General features: G+C 45.3%; 1 protein-coding gene across 1 annotated transcript; it reads right to left on the bottom strand.

Annotated features, from left to right (window-relative positions):
- Positions 1-10460: 10460 nt before the first annotated feature.
- On the bottom strand, positions 10461-14516 carry LOC310823753 (alpha-tectorin-like; the record flags this gene model as incomplete). The annotated part of the gene is made up of 7 exons (XM_083696599.1): positions 10461-10478; positions 11084-11246; positions 11361-11603; positions 12795-12940; positions 13337-13521; positions 13744-13869; positions 14276-14516. The coding sequence occupies 7 exons, from the start codon at positions 14514-14516 to the stop codon at positions 10461-10463; spliced, it is 1122 nt and encodes a 373-aa protein (XP_083552725.1).
- Between the last annotated feature and the right edge of the window lie 3311 nt (positions 14517-17827).

Consider the following 17827-nt stretch of genomic DNA (forward strand, 5'->3'; position numbering starts at 1 on the left):
AAACTGATTTTGATTTTGTTTCTGAACTCGCTAAACATAGTAGCTCACTGGTTTATATTGCTAAAATAGGAGATTAATACTTGATACTTGATTCTAAATAGGCCTAGTGAAAATATTGATTTAATGAAGATTTAAAAGATCTTAATGATACTTAGATAGAATAATTTTATGGAAAAGTAAGATAGCCATTGAACTTAAAATAGTTAACTATTGAAATTAGAAACCAAATAGAACTTTAAAAGAAACTTTAACCGAGACTTCACTTTAGAAATATTTTCTTGAACTGAGAGACTTTGTTTTTCAGTATTCAATGTATGTATGTGTAATGTAAACTGTCTTATGGTACCAATTTTCTACTTCTAACTTTTTCTACAAATGTGTATAAACAAGCCGGCATTTAAAACTTACTTGATGGTCTGTGGTGTGTCTGATTATTATTTTGCTATTATTACTGTTTTAACTACTACTGCTCCCTACGAGCCTAGTCACTGGTCCTAACATAGCATACTTATCTACAACTCGAGGTAAGTGTTACATGTCTCTCTCTCTCTCTCTCTCTCCTTCCAGAGCTTATCTCGGCGGCGGGCTTCCAGGAGGCGCTGTCTCTCTCTCTCTGACCCGTCTGTCTATCTGTCTGTCTTTGACATGTCTGTCTCCCCTCTAACCTGTCTCTCTCTCTCTCCCTCCCCCCTCTCCCTCTGAGCTGTCTGTCTGTCTTTGACCTGTCTCTCTCCCCCTAACCTGTCTTTCTCTAACCTGTCTGTCTCTCTGTCGTCTTCCAGAGCTCATCACGTCGGCGGGCTTCCAGGAGGCGCTCCGTGAGAGCGCGGCGTTAGCAACGGCGTCCCACGGCGACCCCGACCGCGACCGCTGTGACGCGGCGTCGGCGTGGCGTGGCGCCTCCGCTGGGTCCTGCGCTACGCCATCATCGTCAAGAGCTGCGGCATCATCAAGGCCAAGGGCTACCCGGTCCACGCCACCCGGGTAGCGTAGCGTAGCATAGCATAGTCTGGTGTAGTCGAGGCTAGCATAGTGTAGTGTAGCCTTAGCATAGCATCGTGTAGCCTTGGTTAGCCTGGTTAGCGTAGCGCGGACGACACCTTGGTTAAGTTGAAAGACTTAGCTACGGTTAGTAGCTAAGTCACATGTATGTAATGTGATGTCATGTATGTAATGCTTATGGAGTTGATGGTGGATTAAATCTGTTCCATCAGTTTTCCAGCGACTGACAGAGAGCAGAAACACGCTGCATGGCGCCATCTGTTGGTCGACTGTCGACAGCACAACACATGAGGCCAATGGAGGAAAGCAGAACCATGTGAGAAGATTTCCTCTTCAGTGGTTGAACCTTTCACACATCTGGCACTCCGGATTGTTTCAGCAGCGTGAAAACAAAATGCATTTTTAAATGTTCCAATGTATTTCTATGGGACTGTTAGGGATAGGAATGTATTTCTATGGGACTGTTAGGGATAGGAATGTATTTCTATGGGACTGTTAGGGATAGGAATGTATTTCTATGGGACTGTTAGGGTTAGGAATGTATTTCTATGGGACTGTTAGGGTTAGGAATGTATTTCTATGGGACTGTTAGGGATAGGAATGTATTTCTATGGAACTGTTAGGGTTAGGAATGTATTTCTATGGAACTGTTAGGGTTAGGAATGTATTTCTATGGGACTGTTCGGTGCCAACATGTTTGACAACATGGTAAGTTAGTGAGTTTCGTTTCTAGGCACACTAGATCGTATCCAGGGGTAATAGAACATTAGTGTAAAAGAACATTAGTTTAATAGAACAGTGTAATAGAACATTAGTGTAATAGAACATTAGTGTAACAGAACATTAGTTTAATAGAACAGTGTAATAGAACATTAGTGTAATAGAACGTTAGTATAATAGAACATTAGTGTAATAGAACATTAGTGTAATAGAACAGTGTAATAGAACATTAGTGTAATAGAACATTAGTATAATAGAACGTTAGTATAATAGAACATTAGTGTAATAGAACATTAGTATAATAGAACATTAGTGTAATAGAACGTTAGTATAATAGAACATTAGTGTAATAGAACATTAGTGTGAACCAAAGGGGACGTTTTCTTTCCAGTGTTAACACTTCCCTTAGCAACGTCATGACAACCCAAATGTGCAGACAGGCCTAGGAGACGCTGAGAAAATCACCAGGACTCCACTGCCCTCTCTGCAGAGCATCTACCACCGCAGAGTCCACAGGAGAGCCGCCTCCATCCTCAAGGACCCCACCCACCCCCAGCACGGACTGTTCACACTTCTACCCTCAGGCCGGAGGTACAGAAGTGTTAAATGCAGGACCACCAGACTGAAGAACTCCTTCTTTCCCACTGCCATCAGGCTCCTAAACAACCCATAGGAGATTAATATAACCTTACTACCTCAAATAACTGAATTTTCCAGTTTGCATAATTGCACTGCTACATTTGCACTGTTTTATTATTATTATTGCTGCTATTTTATTTTATGCCTTAAATTTTGCTGTCTTGTACATTTGTTTAGTATATATTGTATATTCTTTAGTATTGTATATTTTACATTGGTTGGCATTCTGCGGACAGCAAAGCAAGAATTTCATTGTACAGGGAAACATGTTTTCTACTGTGCATATGATAATAAACACTTTGAATCTTGAATCTTGAATCTTAACCCTGACCCTGACTCTAACCCTAACTCTAACTCTAACCCTGACCCTGACCCTGACCCTGACTCTAACCCTAACTCTAACTCTAACCCTGACCCTGAACCTGACCCAAACCCTAATCATAACCCCAACCCTAACCCGAACCCTGGGACGTTCTCTGTCTCCTTGCAGTAATCTAGAGCAGGAGTCCCCAATTACCGGGCCGCGGACCAGTTTCGGCCGTGGATCATTTGGTACCGGGCCGCACAGAAAGAATAAAAACATTTTAATTTGTATTTTATTTCCATTTTATTGACTATCGCAGTCTGCAGGGTGTTTGAAAAATGACCACTTCCATCTGTGCCACTTTTCCACACTTCTCAGTCGCAGTTTTTTTTCCATGCACCGATAAATGAAGCCCACAAGCTAACCCAGCAAAAATGAGTAAAAAACAAACATTGCTGGAGAGATTCTTTGAAAAGGGGGAAAGACTCTATGATGAGACAGCAGAAGACTCCTAGACTGCCAAAAAAAAAGAAAGCTGCATTTAAAAGAAAATACCTAAGAGTCCTACTTAAATTACGGGTTCATCGCAACAGGTGATTGACATGCCCCAAGCCCGCTCTGTATAATATGTGGCGACCGGCTATCCAACGAGGCCATGAAGCCTTCAAAACTGCTTCGCCACGTAGAGACCAAGCACCCTGCATTAAAAGACAAGTCTTTGGTGTTTTTTTTAAAGAAAAAAACATGAACACGAAGGACAGAAGCAATTATTGAAGGCCACCACATCATCAAATGTGTCTGCACTGAGAGCATCATTCTTAGTGGCTAACCGCATTGCCAAGGCTAAGAAGCCCTTCACTATTGGTGAAGAGTTGATCATGCCTGCCGGTAAGGACACTTCGGGTGTCACTGTCTCCCATCACCCCTAGATGGGACCGTCTCGTTGCAGGGAAACAAGCTCAGTGCTCCCACTGATTCTGTATTATGGTGAGTTGAGTCACATTTACATTATAAATGTAATAATTAAATGAATAATTAAATTATATAATATGCACTTTATTGTGTTTTGTTATGCGCGTGATTCTTTCCCCCCCGGTCCGTGGAAAAATAGTCTTGCATGAAACTGGTCCGTGGTGCAAAAAAGGTTGAGGACCGCTGCTCTAGAGCAGGAGTGCCCAACCAGTCGATCGCGGTCTACTGGTAGACCCCAGCCTGATCCCAAGTCGATCACGAGGGGTGTAGGAAAAAAAGAAAAAAAAAAAGTCTTTTTTATGTGTAACTGTAAACTGTTTTGTTTTGTTGTAGTTATGCGTCGTTGGATATGTTTTGTTTTGTGTGTGTGTGTGTGTGTGTTATATTTTGTATTAAATGTACACTACAGCCTATCATGAGTCCTTGCCTGCGCACCCTATCAGTCTCTTAAACACGTCCACAAAAAAAAAGAAAGTAGGTCACGTTTAACCTACTGTAGCGCGAGACATGCATGATAGTAAGTTGACAGCTGTCAACAGTAGCTAGCAGCTAGCGATCAGCGGTTACGCACTCCTAAACTTTAACATGTCTGAGGGGAAACGAGCCAAGACCTACCATTTTCACCCTGAATGGGAGGAAGATTTTTTTTGTGTTTATTCTCATTCAAAGCCTGTTTGTTTGATCTGCAATGCAACGGTGGCGTTGGCAAAGAAAGGGAATCTGGAGCGGCATTTTAAAACGGTACCCGGGAGCTACGAGAGGGATTTCCCTGCAAAAACGCCTTTACGCGCCACAAAAGTGCGGGATTTGAAAGCACAGCTTGCAGCACGGCAGTCAATCTTCACCAAACCGAAGACCCAGGGTAAGGCCGCAACTATTGCTTCCTATCGCGTCAGTCACGTCCTTGCTAAACACAAGAAGCCATTCAAAGACAGCGATATTGTGAAGGAAGCCTTTCTCGAGGCAGCGGATAGCCTTTTTGACGACTTTAAAAATAAAACCGAGATCGTGAAGGCCATTAAAGAAGTGCAACTCTCCCGCAATACGACTACAAGGCGATGTGAGGGAATGGCTGTGGATGTGGAGGAGCAACTGAGGAAGGATATTGACGCGAGTGCTTTTCCCTCCAATTTGACGAGTCGACTGATATGGTGGATGTGGCACAATTGTGTGTTTTCATCAGGATGGTTTTTGAAGACATGAGCGCCAAGGAAGAGCTACTCACCATTTTGCCATTAAAAGGACACACCAGAGGTGAGGATATGTTTAATGCTTTCATGGGATTTGTTAGCGAGACAAAACTGCCGCTCTTCAAGCTGATCTCCATCCCAACTGATGGGGCGCCTGCTATGATGGGCCGCACCAGTGGGTTCATTGCAAAGAAAGTGAATCTTTCCCAGATATCCTGAATTATCATTGTATAATTCACCAGCAAGCGTTGTGTGGAAAGATTTCAAATATGAAAGAAGTGATGGATATTGCAATGAAGATTGTGTGTTCAGTTCGGGCCAGGAGTCTGCAGAGAAGGCTTTTCCGTGCTCACTTGGAGGAGAATGATGCTGAGCACACACGCCTTGCAACCAGCTCCTACACTCCTGACTACGAGAAGCTAGCCTCCTCCTCCCAGTGTCAGGTCTCCCACTAAGGTAGGAAGTGATTTCCTTTTTTCAAACTCAGAGTGTTACGTTCCCACTCCTACATGTGCGTTTCCTTGTTGTGTTTTGTGTTTCCTTCTGTTTTTCCCTTACCCTGTCACTCTACATTCAGGTGTCCGTCAGCAATTGGCCATTCGTCCCCATCAGTCATCACTGTTCCTGACCAATCAGAGGGCTGTCCGTGTCCTTTAAAAGCTCCGCTGGACTTCCCCTCGGGAGTCAACCCATTTTCACCGTAGTCTTGTGTTTGCTGTCGACTCACTGTTGCCTGGTTGATCGAAACCTCCAACGTACTTGTTTACATCTAGTTTTCTTTTGTTATATTTACGTCATTGTTTACTTATTGTTTTTCTCATAATTTGTCTGTCTGTTAATTGTACGCCATAGGGGTAAGGTGAATAGGTAAGAGACCCATGGGTTTACATTTCCAACACGTAGGCTCACCTCTGTTACAATTCACCAGGTTAGGAGTGGGTGCCGCCCCATGTATGTTCTAGTCTAGTGTAGCATAGCACTTTAGCATAGCCCTGATAGTATAGCTTACTACTGCACTAGTTTAGGACATCACTTTTGTTTATGATTTCTTTGCTTTGGCACCGCTCAAAAAAAGTTCCCTTTTCTCCTTGGCGTGTGTCTTGTGTTGTGTTTTCCCTGAGGAAACAAATAACTGTACATAGTTGAATTGTGGTTTGTGGTTGTTTAATTCCTACAATAAGTCTGATGTACTACCTTTTTGTTGCGACTCCTCTACCGCCCCTAGACGTAGACGAGTTTTCATCTGGAGTCGTAACACAGAGATCTACCTGTTTTGTATCTGGTTTATTTTTCTGTTTGGTTCATATTAAGGTCAGTTATGGCTATTGCTCATCATGCAGATTGGCGTGTGTGTGTGTGTGTGTGTGTGTGAGAGAGAGAGCGGGTTTGTGCTACAGCACACTATGCAAACTGGCAACTGTGTGAGAGGAATTTGTCTGTGTGTGTGTTTGAGAGAGGGAGGGTTTGTGATGTGATGTCTAGTGGTTGTGTGACAACAAGAAAAAGTGTTGTGAGGTTAGTTACTGCAGGCTGGAAACGATGTGTGTGGGTTTGCGATGTTGACACTGGACTGGTAGATCTCGGGAGGTTGGCGACTTGAAAAGTAGATCTTGGGTCAAAAAAGGTTGGGCACCCCTGCTCTAGAGGAATTAATTGCCAGCAGAGGGCGCTGCTGTTAAATGTCAATAGTGGCAGAGAGTTTTTCATGATCATTATTTCCTTTTTCTTTGAACAGTTGAGATGATCCCATCTAAGGCTGTTAACAAGGACTTCACCATATATCTGACAGAGAGACGTCTCATCCATGGTTTAGGGTTAGACCAGGGGTGGGCAAACTACGGCCCGCGGGCCACATCCGGCCCGTTTGTCTTTTTAATACGGCCCGCCGAAGATTGGTACAGATTTGAGGGTTGAATATTAATTAAATTACTAAACTGCATTCATTTGACCTTGTCCTGTAATGCCTGGCATTCCACCAGGTAGCGCACTAAGGGGCAGTCATACATTGAGTTGATTTTGCGGAGCCCGGGCTACTCTCTGTTATTACTCTGCTACTGTTCTGAACCCATCTGCAACAATGAGTGGGCCAAAGAAAAGAAAAGTCGACAGTGAGTGCCGAGTGTTTAATAGGGAATGGGAAACTAAATACTTTTTCATTTAAGTCCGGTCAAAGGCTGTATGTCTTATTTGCCAAGAAACCGTTGCGGTTTTAAAGGAATACAACATCAGCCGTCACTTTTCCACCAAACATGCTAATTACGCTAACAACCAGTCAACGCAAGAACGGACAGCTACCGCTTTGAGGTTGGCAGCTAGTTTGCAGGCTCAGCAAAACACCTTTATCCGACAAACTGCCATTCAAGAATCAAGCACGAAGGCAAGTTATTTGCTGGCATTCAAATTAGCAAAGACCAGCAAGCCTTTCTCAGAAGGGGAGTTTCTCAAAGAGTGCATGGTAGAGACAGCAGGTATCTTGTGTCCTGAGAGCAAGAACAAATTTGAAAAAATGAGCTTATCACGCAGGACAGTGACTCGCCGTGTTGAGCTAATTGACGAAGACTTAGCTAGCAAGCTAAACAAAAAAGCGGAGTCATTTACATTATATTCCTTGGCATTGGACGAAAGTAATGACATAAAGGACACCGCTCAGCTTGTCATTTTTATCAGAGGGATTAATGACAATTTTGAGATAACGGAGGAGTTTTTGGCCATGGAATCCCTGAGGGGGAAAACGCGGAAAGAGGACTTGTATGACAGCGTGTTGGGGGTCATCAAGAGGCACAAGCTACCTTGGAGTACACTCGCCAACGTTACCACAGATGGATCGCCAAATCTGACTGGAAAAAACGTCGGGCTGCTCAAAAGAATCCAGGAGAGGGTGAAAGAGGACAACCCTGAGCAGGAGGTAATTTTCCTACACTGCATAATCCACCAGGAAGCACTGTGTAAATCCGTATTGCAGCTTGACCACGTAGTGTAGCCAGTTGTAAAACTTGTTAACTTTATTCGAGCGAGGGGACTTCAGCATCGTCAGTTTGTTATGTTTCTTGAAGAAACTGACGCTGATCACCAGGACTTGCTTTACCACTCTAATGTCCGCTGGTTAAGTTTGGGGAAAGTATGAGTGAAACGGCGCCACAGGAGTTGCAGTTGGAACTGATTGATCTCCAATGTGACACCGTCTTAAAGGAGAAGTTCAACTCTCTTAAACTGGATGAGTTTTATGCTTCATTAAGCGCAGCCAAATTTCCAAACATCCAAAAGATGGCACAGAGGATGTTGTTTGGCTCTACGTATGTGCGTGAACAGACTTTTAGCGTGATGAACACCAACAAAGCACCCCACAGATCCCAGTTGAGTGATGAACACCTCAGATCTGTTCTGAGAATTGCCACAACAAAACTAACACCAGACTTCGATGCACTGGTCAAAAAGGGTGATCAACAACACTGTTCCCGCTAAAAGTAAATGTAAGTATTAACCCTGTATTTTTTATGTTTATGTTTGATATGTTTATCATTTTTGATATATGTTTTATGTTTGATATGTATGCATCTGGTGCTGGCCCGGCCCGTCTGTCAAATTTTAAAAGTCAATGTGGCCCCTGAGCCAAAAAGTTTGCCCACCCCTGGGTTAGACTGTAGCTCCATCCTCTCATTCAGGACAGCCCAGGCCTCCTTCTTTCTCTCCTGCAGTCTAACCATGACCTCCATCCTGGTCTCTCCTGATCTATGTCGTGACTGATGGGGTTATGGTTGGTAGAAGACATGGATTATCAGCTTCTGATGCATGGATTGAGTAGAAGCAACAGTACAACAAATGATTTTCATTAAACCTAACCCCTAACCGTATGTTTATATATATATCTAACCTAACCCTATGTATGTGTGATTTAGTCCAGGACTAGGCTAGTTCATGTGTACTTAGCCTGTGCTAGTAGAAACATGTAGTTAGCCTGTGCTAGTAGAAACATTAATGTGTAGTTAGCCTGTGCTAGTAGAAACATTAATGTGTAGTTAGCATGTGCTAGTAGAAACATGTAGTTAGCCTGTGCTAGTAGAAACATGTAGTTAGCCTGTGCTAGTAGAAACATGTAGTTAGCCTGTGCTAGTAGAAACATGTAGTTAGCCTGTGCTAGTAGAAACATGTAGTTAGCCTGTGCTAGTAGAAACATGTAGTTAGCCTGTGCTAGTAGAAACATGAATGTGTAGTTAGCCTGTGCTAGTAGAAACATTAATGTGTAGTTAGCCTGTGCTAGTTAGTAACGTTCATGTGTAGTTTGCCCATATGCCTGAACTCGTAGAATAGAATAGCTTTTTTTTACTCAGGTGGAATTACAAACGTCTATCCTTGCTGCAAAGTCCGTTCAACAAGTCATATTGTTGTAAAATAAACCTGTAGTACATTTTGATTAATGGAGATGACAGCAGGAGTTCCCTTTATAAAGCCTTTATTACAGACAACAGAGAGAAGAGAAAATGACTTGAGTTTGAGCTGGTCCACTTGGCCTGCTGGCCGGCCGGGTGCTTCAGGGAACTCAGATACACAACACCACAACACCACCCTAACCTAACCTAACCTTAACCTAACCTTAACCTAACCTAACCCTAACCTTAACACAAACAGGCTTCCACATGTTTGTTAAAGTTACACATATAGTCAGAACGGTCTTTTACTGTTCTGAATTACTGATTAACACACAGTTATCATATATATATATATATATATATATATATATATATATATATATATATATATATATATATCAGACTATTACTCTTAGCAGTAGGTTTTTAAGCATTATCATTAAAACATTCAATCACTTGCCTTTTTACTTAAATCTAAATCTTCATTGTCCGAAGCATACAATGGAATAGTATTCTCTTCCTGATGATGCCTTTTTACCGGGTGACCTCATTCTTTTGACATCTCAAACTTAATTTAAAATGTTCTTAAACACCAAATATTCTTACTTAGTTCATATTCTTTCAATGCCAAACATTCCTTCATATTTTAGTTTGTATTCTCAGACATTCAATGTGCAAATTCAAGTTTGGATTTAACTTGCCTGCCCCCATGATTGATAGATTAGTGCTTACATTAAACCAGCTACTATTATTATAATAATGTCTTGTCAACCCTCATACCATCATCATAAACTTCACATCATAACAGCAACCTTCATTCAATACCAGTTAGCATCCAATCAAAGTCTCCTTCTGCATTTTACTTCCTACTCTTTGAAAGTCAATCCATTTCCTCATCTTCCAATCGATACTCTCAAACTTTCACTGCAAACATGAAGGCCACTGTTGCGTTGCATGTTCATATACATATTTCCCACCCTGATTGATCGACACAAAGAACACAGACACAGAAAAGCATCCCTTCAGAAATCCCAGACACCGATATAAGATTCAGTTAAAGGTAGACTCAGCGATATGACGTCACCGCGGGACGTTGGTTGACTTCAGCGATGTTTCAGATTCATCCGAGCAACGGACGTTTCACTAATGATGGATTCCATTGGTGCACGAGCACGGCAGTGGCAGATGGCCATGTGACAAACGGGCTGGCGAGGGAATTGTCTTGCCTTAGGCTTCAACGATCTCTGCCAATATTCACAGGTTACGTCATATCGCTGAGTCTACCTTTAACAACGGATAGAGAGTGTGGTCGGGTAAACACGGTCTTCTAAACACAGTATGGTAAACACAGTCTGTTAAACAGTGTATTAAAGATGAGGCAGTTTACAGACAGGTTTGTCCACTAGATGGAGCAGAGAGCGGATTGGACCACACATCTTCTACCCTATTAGGACGCGGCTCTTGGTCAGGGTCAGGCAAAGGTCAGGGACATCCTGGCTCCAGAACTGCCTCCGGGTCAGAGGTCAAGCGGCTACAGTCCTGGACAGGACACCTTCCAGAATGACAACGTGTCACTTCATTCAACACAAAGGCAACCTGAGGACCGACACACACAACCAGGATTCAGACGGGCATGTGTAACAGAGCTGCAGACTGCTGTATCATATGATGCGGTGAGCTGATGTGTTTAACAGCTATCTAACACACTCTTACCTAATTGATGGCGCTCATCGCCATGGTGATGAAGCTGTGGCTGTGCTGCTGCAGAGATCGCCGTCTCCTTCTATTCTTCACCCCGGAACATGTCTGTGGGAGAGAGACAGTCAGTGAGAGGACACTGTGTCTGTGTGTGTGTGTGTGTGTGTGAGGAGTGATGGCTCCTGGCCTACCGGGGCACAGTTCCCGTTCTTCAGCACACACAGGTGGATGTTGCAGTGCAGGAACACGTACGAGGATTTGCCAGAGAACTGGAACATTCTGAAGGAGAAGCGGGTGGCGGAGGAGTCACCGTTGGTCAGAATGTTCACCGTGCTGTCGGCAGGGTTGGCACACCTGGGACATGGACACACAGGACACATGTGTCAGAGCAGCCAATGTGTACCCATCTATGTGTCTGACAGTGTGTGTGTGTGTGTGTGTGTGTGTGTGTGTGTGTGTGTGTCTCACCCTTCCTTGATGATGTCCCAGCGCACAGTAGCATTTGAGGAGCTTTCAGGCGTGGCCCAGCAGGCGTCAGTCACCATGACGATCTTGCTGTCCAATCCGGTGGTGTTTAGGGACAGGTAGAGCTTCTGGTCCAATCGGACGGCTGCTGAGTCGTTGAGGGGCTGGCTGAACTCGGCGTCGTAGAAGGCTGCCATGGTGAGTTTGTAGTTCCATTCTCCAGAGGACAGGTTCTTGCTCACAGAGCTGGTGAGTTTCAACAAATGAACCAACACACACAGTCAACAAACCTCAAACTCTCCAAATACCAACAGTAAAACTATCAGTCCATGGCTCGGAGTGTGGATGAGGATCTGGTTCTCATGGGCAGCGTGTCCAGTTTGACTGCAACGCTATCGCTAACTCTCCTAGTGATAACACGTAGCCTAGCCTCACCCATAACCCTCTGACCAGACGCTATCGCTAACCCTCCTAGTGATAACACTTAGCCTAGCCTCACCCATAACCCTCTGACCAGACGCTATCGCTAACTCTCCTAGTGATAACACTTAGCCTAGCCTCACCCATAACCCTCTGACCAGACGCTATCGCTAACTCTCCTAGTGATAACACTTAGCCTAGCCTCACCCATAACCCTCTGACCAGACGCTATCGCTAACTCTCCTAGTGATAACACTTAGCCTAGCCTCACCCATAACCCTCACCCATAACCCTCTGACCAGACGCTATCGCTAACCCTCCTAGTGATAACACGTAGCCTAGCCTCACCCATAACCCTCTGACCAGACGCTATCGCTAACCCTCCTAGTGATAACACTTAGCCTAGCCTCACCCATAACCCTCTGACCAGACGCTATCGCTAACCCTCCTAGTGATAACACTTAGCCTAGCCTCACCCATAACCCTCTGACCAGACGCTATCGCTAACCCTCCTAGTGATAACACGTAGCCTAGCCTCACCCATAACCCTCTGACCAGACGCTATCGCTAACCCTCCTAGTGATAACACTTAGCCTAGCCTCACCCATAACCCTCTGACCAGATGCTATCGCTAACCCTCCTAGAGATAACACGTAGCCTAGCCTCACCCATAACCCTCTGACCAGATGCTATCGCTAACCCTCCTAGTGTGTCGGACGAAGTAGTTTCCTGGTTTGTTTGTTTTTTCAAAGTAACAAGCTGTATTTCCATCAACAGTAGCTTTAGTGAAGTTCAACTTCCTGCCTCGTAAAGTTGTTGGTAACTGAGTTAAATGGATGTTCAGAGTCGCTTCCCCAACACTGACGATACCAACCTTGACCTTGTTTTAATGCTGTGAACTCCTCTGGCTGGAAGGTATTCTCTCCCGGTAATGTGCATCACATTACACATGTATTACCACAGTGAAAGGCCTGGGTGACCTCACACACACACACACACACACACACACATACACACCTGTCTTTTTTGACCTTGATGGCCAGGAAGATTTTCTTGATATAGGCGCAAGAGAAGTCCAGGTTGGTCTCCATGCGGTGGATGGCCATGGAGGAGTTGTGGTTCCTCTGGACGGAGTTCTTGTAGATGATGTGAGTGTTGTTGGACTGTGGAGAGGGGAGGGAGGGGCTTCACTCACTGAACCCCAGCCTGGTTAGAACCCCAGCCTGGCTAGAACCCCAGCCTGGCTAGAATCCCAGCCTGGTTAGAACCCCAACCTGGCTAGAACCCCAGCCTGGTTAGAACCCCAGCCTGACTAGAACCCCAGCCTGGTTAGAACCCCAGCCTGGCTAGAACCCCAGCCTGGCTAGAACCCCTGGTTAGAACCCCAGCCTGGTTAGAACCCCAGCCTGGCTAGAACCCCAGCCTGGTTAGAACCCCAGCCTGGCTAGAACCCCTGATTAGAACCCCAGCCTGGTTAGAACCCCAGCCTGGCCAGAACCCCTGGGTAGAACCCCAGCCTTGCTGGGACATCTATGGATGTTTGATGTGTGTTTTGGTACCGTGACCAGAGTGCCGCAGCTGTGGTTGTTGTAGTCGAAGCGGTACACCACAACGCCGTTCTCTAACACCCCGATGCAGCTTGGGTCGTTGAGGTGCAGAGTCTTGTAATCAAAGTCTGCCTCAACCAGACGACAGCGGTCCAGAGACAAGCTGGCAGAACTCCCACTGCAGCTTGTTAAAGGATCTTTAAAGAGAGGCGTGTACACACACACACACACACACACACACACATATACACACATATACACACACACACACACACATACACAGAGAGAGGTTAATCAAGAAAACACACACACACATATACACACACAGGTTAATCAAGAAAACACACACACACACACACACACACTGTTCAAACACATTTAGTAGAGTGGTCACACAGGGTTTGGGATCATGCACATACCAAAAGGACCCCTCTCCTTGACAGAGTCCAGGTAACTACGGCGACAGAGGCAGACAGATTCACCGTTCCTCTCCCCACAGAACTCATGGTCAGCACAGTCCATGTCCAGGCAGGGGTCTCTGGATGCTGAGGGAGGGGGAGGAGGAGGAGGGGAGGAGGAGGAGGGGGAGGTGGAGGAGGAGGAGGAGGGGAGGAGGAGGAGGTGGAGGGGAGGGGGGGAGGTGGAGGTAAGGAGGGGGAGGAGGAGGTGGAGGGGAGGGGGAAGGAGGAGGTGGAGGGGAGGAGGGGGAGGAGGAGGAGGAGGGGAGAAGGAGGAGGAGGAGGAGAGAGAGAGAGAAGGGTTTGATAAGCAGACAGAGTAACATTAGAAATCGCACACCCCCTACCGCACACACACATACACACACACACACACCCCATACCACACATACACACACACACCCTACCGCACACACACACACACACACACACACACACAGGCGACCCAAACAGAATGGATGCATCGAGAGGAAACATTGAGAATGTGACTTACGACAGCTGGCCTGCGTCCTCCACTTGTCCAGCTGTCCGTCAGAGAGCAGGCAGGCCATGGCGTAGGCCTCCATGGAGGAGCAGAGGGTGCGGTCCACCGGGCCGTGGCGGCACAGGTCAAACACACAGGCCTCCACGTACGGCCCTGGGGGGGTGGAGTCATGGCAGGCGGCGAAGGGGCCGCTGCTATCGGCCATGACGCCACACAGCTGGTTGACCTTCTCAGTGCAGTTGGCTCTCATGTCAGTTGTTATGTTGGCAGCACAGCTGTGGAGGAGCAACACACACACACACACACACACACACACACACACACACACACACACACTTCCGAATGGCCAGGGTGTAGCCGTTGTACTCGAGGGTGGTGTTGTACATGCTGAGACGGACGACCACCATCCTGTCACTACTATTGACAGACACGCCAGAGGCCACCTCAACGGTCGTGGACACGTTCACCTTCGTTCCGTTCACCTACAGCCAAGGACCAGGCAGGGAGATATGGTGAATCTGCCCAGTTACACACACACACACACACACACTCTCACTCTCACACTCACACTCACACTCACACTCACACTCACACTCACACTCACACTCACTCTCACTCTCACTCTCACTCTCACTCTCACTCTCACTCTCACTCTCACTCTCACACACACACACACACACACAGAGGGCGGTTGGTTCTCACACCTTCAAAGCAAACAATTTGGTGTTAGTTATGAGAACCTCTCTCTTTGCACCTCCCAGACTAAACAATTTTGTGTTTGTTTTATGGGAACCTTTCTTTCTGTGCGTACTGTATGTGCCCATCCCCCCACGGGAACCACACCTTCCAAACTAAACAATGTCTCATATCTTCTCACAGACCCCATATATAAAGCCTTCTTTGTGCCTTGCTCTCATTTTACTCTGTGAACACAATGTACAAGCGACTGAGAAGGCGACTGTCTGTCAGAGAGGCTCTGGACCATATCTTCGATGATGGAGAGGAGATGGAAATTGAACCAGAGATAGAGGAGGTCGTTTCCAACTCTTTTTTACCAGAATCAATTGAGAAAACTTTACTGGACATGACAAACTTGGAGGGGAGGCGTGTGTTTGGGGACAAGTGGAGAGAATTGGACCGGGCAGACCTCCAAGCCTACATAGGTCTATTGATTCTGGCAGGAGTATACCGGTCAATAATAATGATAAGAAAAAGAAGAATAAGTATGAGCAATAATAGTTAGACTCTCTCTGAACCACTCAATATTTGTTGTGAAACAACACAGCACAAGTCCAAAATGCATGGAGGTGACTTGCAAGCTAGCTAGTTCAAGCTAAAGCTAACAATGCTACCATTGCTACCAACTGACAAAGTGTCATGCCATTATAAAGACACATTTGTTGACTATGTGTCTACTGCTGTAAAATGTAATTAAACATCACATACCCGCTTTCGAAGTCGCTGTCCTCCCAACGGGAGCCCTGCAAAAAAGAAAACAAGACCAACAACCTGTCGTAGAAACGTCTGCCCCCAGTCCACGCACTCGCGAAGCAAGGTTCGCGATCGTGAAGAGGAAAGCGACAGCGACTTCGAAGAGGGTATGTGACATTTAATTACATTTTACAGTAGACACATATCTCCCAAATTGTGTGTACAATGATTATTTTGCCAGTTAGAAGCAATGATAGCATTGTTAGATGCTAGGTTGCTAAGAGTTACCTTTAGCTTGAACTAGCTAGCTTGCTAGCCACCTCCGTGCATTTTGGCAAGGCATGTACGTTTTGGATTTGTGCGATGCTGCTTTGTATTCTAGCAGCACATGCTGAGTGGTTCTATGTCATTATTGTCCTTATGTAGAGAGGACTGACCGGGTCCAGGTGGAGGCCTTGGCTGTGCTGTTGGTGGACGTTGAGCAGGGTGTGGTCGTGGAGGATGTGCCACTCATCCTTGAGGATGTCCACGATGTGCAGAGCATCTTTGAGGTAGAACTTTGAAAAGAAAATAATTGTACGTTTGAAATTCATTATATTTCTGTGAGATTTTGAAATCTGTTTTATTTTTTAGGAGACCTCAGGTTGCTGGCAGTTGATTCCTTTCATATACAGCCCCCTGTACTGTGGGCCTGTCATGGTTAGGGTAAGAAAGACACAAACACCCAGGTCCATTCATCACTGTTACAATGTTCACTGTCTGTTTCTTACATTACTGTCATATATTTCAATGAAAATTGCCTTTTGCAGAATTACACTGGTCCAGTGGTCGAAGCGTGGAGCACGTTCCACTTCACCACCTCTGACTCCTACCTGCATGGACCACCCTGCAAACATGCACACACACACACACAGACACACATACACACACACACACACGCACACAGACACACCTGAACCTAACCTTAACCTTAACCTTCAGCCCTAACCCTAACCCTGAAACTAACCCTAACCTTCACCCTAACCCTAACCCTGAACCTAACCTTAACCCTAACCCTGAGCCTAACCCTGAACCTAACCCTGAACCTAACCCTAACCCTAATTCATACAGTAGCAGTATGATTGACTGTAGCTAGTTTATACAGTAGCAGTGTGATTGGCTGTAGCTAGTTCATACAGTAGCAGTGTGATTGACTGTAGCTAGTTCATATAGTACATCTGCTGGATGAACATAATTTAGTGTTTCCCTTCATTTCTTATGGCTGGTCATTTTTGAGTGGGGCAGTAGGGGGATAGATGAAAGGGTGGGGGGCGGAAAGTTGGGGGCTGAGGGGGTTGTGGTTGTGGGTGTGTGGGTGACTGGGTGTGTGTATGGGGATGTTTTCCATCTGCTGGATGAACATCATTTAGTGTTTCCCATTCATTTCTTATGGCTGGTCATTTTTGACGGGGAACACCACAGGTGTAACAAAGTTGACTAAACCACTCAAAATTCAATGAAAGTGGTGATCAGCAATGTTCAAATGCCTAGTGTGGAGGATATCATGAGATCTTGAGGCAATCAAATGAAAAACACAATATTTATGATTAGTTAAAGTTGTAAAACGGCCAGATTTGACACGAACACCACAGGAGGGCTATATGAACTAGCTACATTCAATAACACTGCCACTGTATGAACTAGCTACATTCAATAACACTGCCACTGTATGAACTAGCTACAGTCAATCACACTGCTACTGTATAAACTAGCTACAGCCAATCACACTGCTACTGTATGAACAAGCTACAGTCAGTCACACTGCAACTGTATAAACTAGCCACAGTCAATCACAGTGCAACTGTATAAACTAGCTACAGTCAATCACACTGCAACTGTATAAACTAGCTACAGTCAATCACTCTGCTACTGTATGAACTAGCTACAGTCAATCACACTGCTACTGTATGAACTAGCTACAGTCCCAATGCTACTGTATGAACTAGCTACAGTCAATCACACTGCTACTGTATGAACTAGCTACAGTCAATCACACTTCTACTGTGCCGACTAACATGGGAGGAATGTAAAATGTCAACAACCTCTTAAATCACACCCATCAAAAACATTTGTCATTATGGGGTATTGTGT

Source organism: Argentina silus (assembly GCF_951799395.1).
Source record: "Argentina silus genome assembly, chromosome: Y".
In the NCBI taxonomy this organism is placed as follows: domain Eukaryota; kingdom Metazoa; phylum Chordata; class Actinopteri; order Argentiniformes; family Argentinidae; genus Argentina; species Argentina silus.